The sequence below is a fragment of the Phycodurus eques genome, unplaced genomic scaffold (assembly GCF_024500275.1).
Source record: "Phycodurus eques isolate BA_2022a unplaced genomic scaffold, UOR_Pequ_1.1 contig_54, whole genome shotgun sequence".
NCBI lineage: Eukaryota > Metazoa > Chordata > Actinopteri > Syngnathiformes > Syngnathidae > Phycodurus > Phycodurus eques.
This window is the reverse complement of record NW_026904051.1, coordinates 43,393-56,557: the sequence shown is the minus strand read 5'-3', so window position 1 is coordinate 56,557 and position 13,165 is coordinate 43,393. Positions and strand designations below refer to the sequence as shown.

General features: G+C 43.5%; 1 protein-coding gene across 1 annotated transcript; it reads left to right on the top strand.

The window, feature by feature from the left end:
• The first annotated feature begins 3,881 nt into the window (after positions 1-3,881).
• On the top strand, positions 3,882-7,839 carry LOC133398303 (gastrula zinc finger protein XlCGF7.1-like). The gene is made up of 4 exons (XM_061669939.1): positions 3,882-3,915; positions 5,891-5,967; positions 6,354-6,998; positions 7,714-7,839. The coding sequence occupies exons 1-4, from the start codon at positions 3,882-3,884 to the stop codon at positions 7,837-7,839; spliced, it is 882 nt and encodes a 293-aa protein (XP_061525923.1).
• Positions 7,840-13,165: the final 5,326 nt, after the last annotated feature.

Here is a 13,165-nt window from a genome sequence, read left to right as displayed (position 1 = left end):
GGTATTTGGAGACAGATGTCAAGGAAGAAAGGAACTGCGGGGAGCCACTATAAACATTGAATGCAGGAGACATCTGCAGGCGGCGTCTGGAGCCAGATCAGATAGTCATTATTCGGCCGAACAACGATGACGTCAGATTACGGACCAATCAGACGACAGCGATTCCATACTGGCCTGTTTGAAACATTGTATAAGTCTGGGGTAGAGTCAGATAGTTTTTGTTCGACTACTGTATCTGCTACGGATAAGATAGGGTAGTTACGAACCCAGAGCTCTGCAAAATGTATAGACTCCTCTGTCAGGAATAAATTGGTTGTTTTTTATACATTGTTGTGAACGAAGTTCTTTCACGAAAACGAGCACGCTTGGAACCACGGAAGTATAGGAGATTCTAAAACACAGGTTCATTCAAATGGTGACCCCGACGTGATCCTGAAAGAACATTCGATAAAAAGACAGAGGAGCAGGACAGGAATTCAGTTGGACTGCAAATCTCCCCGGTGCACCGAAATAAAAAAGGTGAGCAGAAGCTTGTTTGATTATATCACGAATTCTGCGGATTGGAAATTTGGGAGACTTGTGGTACAGTTGTTTTGTTGTCAATAGTTAATAAGACGTTGTGTTGTTAAAATTGCATAATTAAAAGTCAGGGTAACGGAGGACCTGACGTCAGGGTAATGGGGGACCTGACAGACCAGGATCAGAGAAAATCCTGGAAGTAGGGTAACAAGGTACCTACTTGTCCCGTCGTAGACTGACTTGAAATCGGACGCGGTTTCAAATTGTAACGTTTCGGTAGACGGGGATTTTGGGACCCCCAAAAACCGATTTAGAATAAGATGAGTGTGCCACCAAAACTCGGGGTTGTGAATTGGACAGTCGAGTGTCGAGGTAATGAATGTGATATGTGTCGGATTTGTGGATTGAAAGAGAAAGGCAGAAAAAGAAACAAACAGGATTAAGAAGTGTGTGGGCAAAGTGGAAAAGAAAAAGGAATGTAAGTTGTTTCACGTAACAGAGAGGTTATTCTGAAAGGAAAAAGATGAAGGAAAAGTTGGATGCTGCAGGGTGGAGAGAGAATTGAAGGTTGAATAAGAAAATAGAAGAGTGAAAAATTGAGAAGAAAAATTTATGAGATTTGTCTGGTGTGCCCTGCCATGGCAGCTGTTACAGCTGTTCAGAAAAAAAGAGCGACAAATTCCCCCGCGAAATACAATTTACGGACCTTTCCGAAAACGGCCCAGTGACGTCACTATAACCGGCATTGCCGGTCAAGGGAGCGGCTCAAATGGCAGACCAATTGTAGAGGGGAAATAAAACTCCTATCAATTCCGCACGAGCCCGCATTCAAAAAGGTGGGTAAATATAAAAAATTGTCTTTAAAAAATGTTGAGTTTTTACAGAAACGGCTGCCCGGACTGGCTGCTGTTGGTGTAATTTGGATCCAGGGGCTGAAAAAGTTGACGGACAACATGAGCCTGGCGTGTGGTGACATAGTGAGATTGATACGCGCCTGTTGCATTTCGGTTCACCAATCGGATGATATTTTGACACGGTCGGGTCTGAATAATGTCGAACCTGAAATTTTATTTGCCCCTTTTGCTCCTATAGTATTTGCTGTGTGACATGTTCCCGTCCTCTTCCCCAACGGTGCCGAAGCTTCCGGACTTCAAACCTCTCATGGATCCCAGTTCTCACTTCGAAAATTGCATAAGTATTTGGACAGATGAGACCGGGTCACATCCCTCCCGTTTAAGGGAGGCAAATGTTATTTATTGAATAGCTTTACTTGACACCTTGCCGGTTGAAGTTAGGACTGAACTTTTTAAAGACCCTGACCTCATGAAAGGGGGAGATAGCTTCTTTAACTGTCATGTGTCACACCATTTGAAACTTTTTGTCGACAGAAAACACAAATCATCAGATGAGGTAATGGACATGCAGGAACAACTTTTGAAGCTACAATTGGCCCAGGCCCGTAAAGTGGCCATTAAAAAAAATAATAATAATTTAATTAAAATGGAAGCAGAAAAACAGATGTGGATGGCGCAGGGGTCAACGAGGAGACGAGGCGGGAGTCATGACAGAGTACACCAACGGAGGCAGGGGAAGCCCTTGCCGACCTCCAACGGACCAAGCGTGCTTCGATTGTGGTCAGTATGGACACTGGGATTGCCAATGTGCTGTTTACCCAATGATTCAACAAGGACCTCCAGTGGAACCCGGAGAGGCCACACCTCAAAGAGGAGGCTACAATGCTCCACGAGGGAGAGGTGGACGCGACCCGGCGCCCTGGCAACAGCATCAGCAGCAGGCTCCACCACAACAACCGCCATTTCGCCAGTTCTACTGCGAGGAGGACTGGTCCAATTGCCAATAGGGGGGCCCGGAGCCAGGGGAAGGAGGAAAGGCAGAGCCTCTTATCCCCACTAAGGTGGACAAAACGGACATCCACATGTTAGTGGACACAGGTGCCACATATTCGTCTTTGTGTTTACCACTTCCGACATCCAAACACTCAGGGAGGACGACCACCTTAATGGCCTTTGCAGGGGTGCCCATGTGTCTGCCGATTACGACACCATTAAAGACTGAAATTGCTGGACAGACACATGAACATCAGTTTGTCCTCATGAAAAAAGGGGCTCCAGTGAACCTGATGGGCAGAGATCTGCTTATCAAGACCAGGGCTACCATCCCTTGTAGCCCGGATGGACTGACAATACGGTTCCCCGATGGGACCATGATGAACTGTGGACAGAAGTTGTCCTCCGGATGGAACATGATACAACATGAACTTCCGGAAGCAACTGCTGACATATATTGGGCCCGACTAAAACCTGAAACAAAGGAGGGAGGCGGAGTTTACTCGGCCTTCCTGCGGTGGAAGTCCTGGATCGACTCTCTTGCCCCCTATCGTTCTCCAATTGACCCTCTCCATCTCACACTGTTTTATGATAAAAATGACGATTTGGTTTATAGGGAAGCTTTTGAGTCGATACAGGAAGAAAATTGGAGGCTCAATAGTACAGGAATTTACATAGGAAAACAAGGTGTGGCGGCTGCGTCCACCTTGGCACCAGAGCAGAGTGAGTGGTTTATGATGAACTTGACATCTTTTCCACACATTTCACTTGCACTTGCACTAGGTCATGAAGCCTGAGAACTGGGACCCATGGTGAGAAAATGCCATTTGGCAAATGATTGGCAACAAGATCAAATACCCAATGTGTTGGACTCTCCTAGTACTGAATGTTTTTGTATTCAAGGTACCATGGTGGACGGAGGGGTGTTGGAGCATGTGACTTTAGCGCGATTCCATGGCAGAGAACGCTCGGACCATGAGGACGCCGCACAGCTGTTGAGCTCGCTGCCGGACTCACTGTGGTCCGAGGGGTCTGTTTACATCCGTGACTCCGGTAACATTCGAGGTAAACCCGACTGCTTTTGTTAACGTGCCGTAGTATCCTTGTAAACAAGAGGCCATAGAAGATATCGCGGAAACCCAAATTCTGAAATCCCAACGCTTTGGTCCATAAATGATGTTATGAAACCCTCTGCTCAAGCTGCAGAACTGCTGGCCATGTGCAGGGCACTAGAGTTACCTGAAGGTCAGAGTGTTACGATTTATTCTGATTCGGCGTATGTGGTAGGATGTTTGTTTGTTGATCTGGCTGCATGGAGGCGACAGGGTTTTGTTACGTCCACTGGTGACCCAGTGGCCCACGCAGAGCTGATTCAACGACTGAGTGAGGCTATTGATAGGCCGGTGGAGGTGGCTGTGGTCAAGTGTCCAGGACATGCGAAAGCGGGCACTCTGGTAGCCCGGGGGAATGGCGCAGCGGATGCGGCGGCGAAAGAAATAGCAGGCTATCGAAAGGATGATGAAGGAGGCGGCGCCAAAGGAAGACAAGCGTAAGTGGCAAGAGACAGGTGCTGAGTATGATGACAAGGAGAAGCTGTGGTTGTATGCCTGACAAGGAGAACCTAGGAGACTGGTATTACCTGCAGGGAAGTTCATGCGGTTAATGATTGAGGAAGCACACGCCCCGACGCATGAAAGTTATGTGTCAATGCTGAACAAGCTGCGCTTTTGGTGGCACCCTGATCTTCTGCGTAAGGTAAAAGATTTTTGTGTTTTTTTTTTTTTTTTTTTTTTTTTTTGTTGTATATGTCAAGATTTCAGTGTTTGCCCTACAACGAAGATGGAATTGACACACTGAGATGGGCCGAGGCCCGAATTTATGTGGTGGTAGTGGACCGAACCGACAATGGTGGTCCCAGTCCAAAGCATAAGGTACTTATTAATAATTCTCGGCACTTTTTCTGGATGGCCCAAAGGCTATCCTTGTGCAAAAGAAAACGTGCCGTCTGTCGACAAAGCGCTGGTTCACCATTATCCGACGTATGAGCTTCCACGAGTAATCAGATCGGACAAGTGATTGTACTTGTCCCAAACATGTCCTGCGCAGGCCTCTATTGTAAAAAAAACGTGGACTAAGTGTGAATGGTATAAATATTCTGTGCGATACGTTTTATAAATTGTGCAGCATTTTCTGTGTCTGTACAGTGAGAAAGTGCATGTTTTTTTTTTCATGTTTTTTTTTTGGAGGGGGGGAGTCGAGTTTCATCTTCTTGGGCGGCCTGCCCAAGTAATGTCCCATCGTCTTGTCAACGTATTGTAACATCGGCGAAGTTGACGGCGTCCCAGCATGCCTCACGGCTGAGGTTATAAGTAGTTCCACTCTTATTACTTGTTCTGTTGTGTATAGCGTAATGTCTGAAGTCTTGAGTGTGGGCCGTTAAGGGCGGGGCCTGTTGATTGGCGGTTGTGACATCAGCAAAGATGAAAGGACAAAGGAACATTTCAGCTGGAACGTTGGCTCAAGTTAGTCAATTTGAGTGCGGACTGACTGAGCGTTAGTCAAGTTAGCTAACCCTCCACGTACTTTGCTGTCGTACTTGCACACATTTCACACAAAACCTTAACCTCATACTTGATCTTTGCTTAAAAATGTTTTGCTAACAAATGTCTCTCTTTGTGTGCGGCTAGCAAACTCAGCTAGGCTAAACTAGCTTGGGAAGATTCAAAATGCATCGAGACAAGTTTACCCGGACCAAGATTTGATGAATTATGTTTTAGTGTGGTAAAGTAGTGATGGATGTACTGTCAAGCCTTCAATGCAGTATTAATTTGGAAAGAAGTAGATCTGCAGTGGATGTAGTATGGAAACTCGACTGAGACAAACTTTGTTTGGCCTCCATAGACAAACACATTCTGCGTCAACCTGCATTAATTTGGTCTCACATCAAATAAAATACATTTTAGGGTAAGTTTTTGAATAAATATTTTTAATATTTTAGTCACTACGGATATTTATATCTGTACAATATAAAAAGTTTATTTGCATGCATCAGTAATCCAGTGTATGTTTTCATGAATATTTTTCGCTTTTACCAGATGCCACTACCAGAAAAAAAAAGTGCCATATCGCCCACCCCTACAATCTTACTTTTTATCCCAAATATTTTAAATTTTATCCACGTGAATCGATTGAACCATTTTACTGCACTACGCAATTTTTTGTGCGCATGTCAGGTTAACAATCCTCTGTCATTGGCCGGAATGAGATCGCCCCCATCCCCACACCCCTTCTACAATTTTTTATTTTTTTTTATTTTGGCACCTTCCTCTCTCAGTATATTATGTGTTTAGGCTTGTCTGAAAATGCAGCTTGATCGTACTTTATGCGCCCCTGCTAATTTCTGTGCGTCTGAGATACGTGACACACATGAAAGAGATGCCTGATCCCTGCATAATACACATTAGTCACACAGAATGAGAACAGATTTTCCAAACCGTTTGTGTTTGTCTTTTTGTGTTTTACAGACATCACCGAACATCTTTGTACTGACCAGCAGGAGCCAGAGCCCCTTCACATTAAAGAAGAAGTGGAGGACGATGAGGTCCACCACATCAAAGAGGAAGAGGAGCCCATTTCGATTAAAAAAGAGGAGAAAAAACTGCGTCCCCACATCAGACAGGAAGAGGAAGAGATCACCAAGTTTCCATCGACTGGTGTTCCTTTAAAGAGTGAAGACAAAGTTCAAAGTGAGGAGAGCACAAGGGCGCAGCCTCCGAGCAGCAGCTCAAGTCAACTCATGACAATAGAAAGTGGTGGAGACCACTGTGGAGAATCACAAGCAGACGGCCTCTTAGCGCAACTGTGAGACAGTGACGACATGACGTCACACTCTACTCACACTGATGATGATGGACAGCCTGAAGTTGATATGACATTTAAGACTACAAATGGCAATGTTCTCAGTGTGGGAAAACACTTGCTCATCAGAGTACTTTGAAACAACACATGAGAACACACAGCGCTGAGAAACCTTTTGTCTGCATACATTGTGGCCAAAGATTCTCTCAGAAGGAACACTTAAAAGGACACACAGGAACCCACACTGGTGAGAAACCTTTTGCCTGCTCAGTTTGTGGGCAAAGATTCTCTGTCAAGGGAAACATAAAAACACACACAAGAACCCACACTGGTGAGAAACCTTTTGCCTGCTCAGTTTGTGGTCAAAGATTCATTGAAAACAGAAGCTTAAAAACACACACAAGAACCCACACTGGTGAGAAACCTTTTGCCTGCTCAGTTTGTGGTCAAAGATTAATTGAAAACAGAAGCTTAAAAAGACACACAAGAACCCACACTGGTGAGAAACCTTTTGCCTGCTCAGTTTGTGGTCAAAGATTAATTGAAAACAGAAGCTTAAAAAGACACACAAGAACCCACACTGGTGAGAAACCTTTTGCCTGCTCAGTTTGTGGTCAAAGAGTCATTGAAAACAGAAGCTTAAAAAGTCACACAAGAACCCACACTGGTGAGAAACCTTTTGCCTGCTCAGTTTGTGGGCAAAGATTCTCTGTCAAGGGAAACTTAAAAACACACACAAGAACCCACACTGGTGAGAAACCTTTTGCTTGCTCAGTGTGTGGTCAAAGATTCGTTGAAAATAGAAGCTTAAAAAAACACACAAGAACCCACACTGGTGAGAAACCTTTTGCCTGCTCAGTTTGTGGTCAAAGATTAATTGAAAACAGAAGCTTAAAAAGACACACAAGAACCCACACTGGTGAGAAACCTTTTGCCTGCTCAGTTTGTGGTCAAAGATTAATTGAAAACAGAAGCTTAAAAAGACACACAAGAACCCACACTGTTGAGAAATCTTTTGCCTGCTCAGTTTGTGATCAAAGAGTCATTGAAAACGGAAGCTCAAAAAGTCACACAAGAACCCACACTGGTGAGAAACCTTTTGCCTGCTCAGTTTGTGGGCAAAGATTCTCTCATTAGTATCGGGCTAAAACACACAAATGTGCAGTGAGAAAAGCAGTGATGAAGAAGCTTCAAATGAAAAAGTAAATGTTTAATATCAAAGGAAATTACGATCATACTGATTTACAAAAATCTACATTCTTATTCTTATATTCCTCTCTCGCCCCCCTGTAATCAGCACCTAATCCGCCCACCTGTTCCCAATCAGCACTCTCTATTGCCTGCATTTAAGCCTGCCAGATCCAGGAAGCCAGCACCAGAGTATTGCCGTTCATCCGTGGTACACAGGCCAACTTTCATGACTCCTCCTCATAAGTTACTCAACTACCTCCAATCATACTTCCCCCCTTGTGTTCTTCTCCGTCTCCAGTGCTCCTTCTATGTCTACCGCCACGCAGCCAAGCTCTTCCACCTTCCCATGGTTTCACTTCCTACCCGTTCCCTGTTCCAACGGACCACCATCGCCCCTCAGATGTCCTACCCGCTGAACGTTTAATTAATAAACCATTCTCATCTCCTTCCTCCACTTCCATCTCCTTTTGGGTCCAGTCCAACATCATACGATTACCAACCGTCACAATCAGAAGTTGCAGGTAAACCTACTATTCATCAAACCTGAAACCATGTGATTTCCACTTTATTCAAATAAAGTGGAAATGCATTTGTCTTGATTATTTGCCATAATGTTTTTTGTTTGTTCCGAATATCCATAATTATTTTTATCTTATACCGTGACAAAATATTTTTGGAAATTTCACCAGGACTGTCCAGTTTGCAGGAATTTATTTCGCAATCACACTGGTTGAATTTTTGACTAAAAATTTACTGAATAATTTTCCAAACACTCCAATATCATCCTTGAATTGAATCAGAAACCATGAATCATGATACAACATAATAAAAATGGTATACAAAAATAAGTCAGGAGATTAGCTCAAATGCTAACAGTTAGTATGGTATTTGAAGTTGGAATGGGAAATTAATGATGTGAAAGTGTTAAATGTGGGAATTGTTGAAGACCCATTCATTCTCAATGGAAGTTTATCCGTAGGTTTAGGGGAATTGCGTCATGATGGTAACGCAGAATTTAAAATAAAGAAGGTCTGATTAAAGCGTGGCCGAGACGCAACTTTTGATACCTCATTTGTGGGTAGAAAAGTGTTGTTTACGTTCCGTTATGTTTGCACGTGCGTGCAGAATTAAATAGCATTTCTTATTCATCCATCCATCCATTATTATTATCCTCCTCACTAGGGTCGCGGGCGTGCTGAAGTTTATCCCAGCTGTCATCGGGCAGGAGGCGGGGTACACCCTGAACTGGTTACCAACCAATTGGAGGGCACATATAAACAAACAACCATTCACACTCACATTCACACCTATGGGCAATTTAGAGTCCTCAATCAACCAACCATGCATGTTTTTGGGATGTGGGAGGAAACCGGAGTGCCCGGAGAAAACCCACGTAGGCACGGGGAGAACATGCAAACTCCACACTGGCGGGGCCGGGATTTGAACCCGGGTCCTCAGAACTGTGTGGCTGACGCTCCAACCAGTCGTCCACCGTGCCGCTTATTATTATTATTATTATTATTATTATTATTATTATTATTATATTTTTTGCCATTTTAACAGCCTTTTCTGCCAGCGAGTTGAATTTGCTTCTGAAATGGAGCAGCTGAATATTTGAAGCTGCAATGTTTGGATTGGATAGTTTGATGTTAAAAGTCAAATTCAAATTGAATGTATAAAAAAAATTAAAAAAATTGTAATTAAAATTGAGAATCTGATGGCACAGATATACTTCCACACCTAAATTTCCTCCAACACACACCTCGATCGACAATTCTACTTCCGAAGGCCTGGACACACACAAGGATTTTACCAATCTTAAAAGAGTTTTATCTGCTACAGACCCCACGCATGAACATAAAAAAATCAGCCATTTAACAAGTTTCTGTCATGTTGTCTGTGGTGTGCTCCAATAATCTGAAAGGCACGACAACATACAGAAGGATTCTGTTCCACCACGGGTCTGGAAACAAATCTGTAGAATGGCGATGTCGTCCATGAGGGACTTGCTTTGGAAAATACTTTTTGCTGTCCGGGCAACCCACCTTGATACAAAAAAACCATGACATCGGGAAGACGTTTGTTTTTATTTGCGGTTGTTTCCTTGTTCCTGAGTCAGAGCGCTTCTCGATTGGCTACATTCTGATTCACTTCCCAATTCACGACGTCATGACTGGGGGAGACGTTGGCTTCCACGTGTGGAGATTTTGAAAGAGTCGTAAATATTTTTTGGCCCCGACCCATATCGGTCCCGATATTCTGAACAAATCCACTCTCAACACATCTCAGATTTAAAGCAAAACAAATGGATTTATATTGTGCATTTCACACACAACGTAACTAAATGTGCTTTACATGATGATAAGCATTTCAAAACAAAGAAAAAAATATCTTATAAACATTTAAAACAGAGGAAAAAAATAAAGTACAATTAAAACAGTGTACATTCTACTGTTTCCTCTTGACATAATCTCATGGAATAATCTTTTAAAACATAATCCAGTCTGGCGTTTGAGGTCCTCGGTCAGGAAAGGGCAAAACTGGGACAAAAACCAACCTGATTGTCTTGTGTGTACCAGGATGAACGTGATCTTTTCTTCACCTCAAGTATTGTCTTAAAATTCAAATTCTTCATTGAAATGATCACCTATACCAATACCTATACCTTGTGTTTATTTGCAATTGAATAAAAACTAAATTTAGATGGTGCTGCCCCACCATCGCAAGCGTCCGGTTGTTCTGCCCACACGGTTCGTTCTAACTTCCCCGTTATTACCCACAGCCCCCCGACAGGCCTTTCGTACTCCAAATTGTGAAGGGCGATATTGAAAAATAGAGGCGGACCTCTATTTTATGTTCACATCTTGTGTGGTGATGAAATGCGACACTCATGTCACTCTCCACTTTATCATATATTTTTTTTATGATATAAAATAAACATTGAAGCCATAATTTATTAACAATTAGACATAATCATGATTATGTTTGCAATTTAACATTACGCAGAATAATTTTGACGCCATGACATAATAGACTTTAATAACTGACCCTCATAATGTCCTTGACAACATTTTTAAAATGTAGAAATTCAATCAAATTGGGACAAATTGTTCTGGAAGTGACGTTTTATAAGTTGGCAGGTTCCGACACCCGATTGGTTTGTCTGTGAGCCATCCAGGGACTACGAATTTAGATGGGGAGGCTCCCAGTGAACACAACCGAAGAATTATTTTTTTTTTTTTTGTTCCTCCTGCCTTGAAACAAAGCCCCGAATACGAACCAATTGCCTCCCCAGTACGGCAGCCTTACACACGGCATCTCTACCGGTCGGGTTATTGCTGCTTCCTGTTCCATTCTCTTCCTTCTCCCCCAATAAGAGGACCACATCCTCCTCCTCCTCCTCCTTGTTCTCCAAGACCAGCACCACCTCTTCACTGCCACCACTGGGGTCACCCAGTCCCTCAATAACCCCTCTGCTCGTGACCTCAACCCCTGATGCTGCTGCTAATCACAACAAAACAATAATAATGACAGCAAGAGTTATGTTCTTAATACACAAAGACAATCCATGTAAGAAAATGCCATAAATTACACACCTACACAAACTTTGAGGGTTTATGCTTTCTTATATCAAAATAAACCCGCTCATTTGTTCACATATCAAATAATATGTATTCCTTCATTGCTTAAAGTGTAATTCACAAAGTCAGGTCACAGAGACAAGAATCAACCCATCCCAGCTGTGGCCTGGGTTCGATTCCCGGTCAGGGAACATTATTTGTTGAACCAGTTTGGTCATGTGTTGCCCAACATAGACTGTGATTTGCATTGACCTGGGTTTGATCCTCTCTTCATGCAGCCCAATGGGGGGCACAAGCCGGTGCAAACTGTAGGCTGGCCCAAGCCCAGATAAATGCAGAGGGTTGTGTCACGAAGGGCATCTGTCTTAAAACTTTGCCAATCAAATGTTAGTCTTCATCCAAAGAATTCCGTACTGGATCAGTTGTGGCCAGGGTTAGGAACGTCTGAAATTCAGCTACTGTGGGATGAAGATGGTTTAAATTATATTTCCAAAGTGTTGGTGGGAAGAGAAATGGAGTAGGGGTTATTTTAAAGGAAGAGTTAGCTGAGGATGTCTTTGATGTGAAAAGAATATCAGATCGAGTGATGAGGCTGAAACTTGAAATTGAGGGTGTTATGTATAATGTGATGAGTGGCTATGCCCCACAGGTTGGATGTGACCGAGAGGTGAAAGAGAAATACTGGAAGGAGCTCGACGAAGTAGTTCTGAGCATCCCAGACAGAGAGAGTTGTGATTGGTGCAGATTGTAATGGACATGTTGGTGAAGGAAATAGGGGTGATGAAGAAGTGATGGGTAAGTACGGCATCCAGGAAAGGAACATGGAGGGACAGATGGTGGTAGACTTTGCAAAAAGGATGGAAATGGCTGGAGTGAACACTTTTTTCAGAAGAGGCAGGAACATAGGGTGACCTACAAGAGCGGAGGTAGAAAGGGATTGAAGAGAATGAAAAATGGAAAGGCAGTTGGTCCTGATGACATTCCTGTGGTGGCTGTGGAGTTTTTGACCACCTTGTTCAATAGAATTCTAGCGCGTGAGAAGATGCCTGAGGAATGGAGGAAAAGTGTGCTGCTGCCCATTTTTAAGAACGAGCGTGATGTGCAGAGCTTTGGGAACTACAGAGGAATAAAATTGATGAGCCACACAATCAAGTTATGGGAAAGAGTGGTGGAGGCTAGACTCAGGACAGAAGTGAGTATTTGTGAGCAACAGTATGGTTTCATGCCCAGAAAGAGGACCACAGATGCATTATTTGCCTTGAGGATGTTGATGGAAAAATACAGAGAAGGTCAGTCGGAGCTACATTGTGTTTTAGTGGATCTAGAGAAAGCCTATGACAGAGAGGAACTGTGGTATTGCTTTCGGAAGTCTGGAGTGGCAGAGAAGTATGTTCGAATAATACAGGACATGTATGAGGACAACAGAACAGTGGTGAGGTGTGCTGTTGGTGTTACAGAAGAGACTCTGCTAGGATGAAGGGCAAAGTTTATAAAACCGTGGTGAGGCCAGCCATGATGTACGGATTAGAGACAGTGGCACTGAAGAGACAACAGGAAGCAGCGCTGGAGATGGTGGAAATAAAGATGGTGAGGTTTGCTATTCTAACCAGGTTGGATAAAATTAGAAAAGAGCTCATCAGAGGGACAGCCAAGATTTTATGTTTTGGAGACAAAGTTTGAGAGAACAGACTTCGATGGTTTGGACACGTCCAGAGGAGAGAGCGTGAGTATATTGGTAGAAGGATGAGGAGGATGGAGCTGCCAGGCAAGAGAGCGAGAGGAAGACCAAAGAGAAGGTTGATGGATGTCGTGAGGGAAGACCTGAGGGCAGTTGGTGTTCGAGAGGAGGATGCTTTTGATAGAAATGAAACATCACCGGTTGGTGTGTGTATTGTGATGCTTACAGTCAGACCACGTCTGTTCATATCCTGTTTATGGACCAGGACTTTGAATCCTGTAAATACAAAACTTAGGGTAGGATTGTTTGAATACAGTTGGCATATTGCTTCGTAAGCAATCGTTTTCTGGCCACAACAACAGAATGAAGAACAACCACACGTCGAGAGCTCTCGATGGTAACCCAGTATAAAATTGCAGCTCGCGGTCACTTGAGGTGATCTTCCTAACTGCAAACTCCTTTCAGCAGGGATGCGAGATGTATATTCTTTG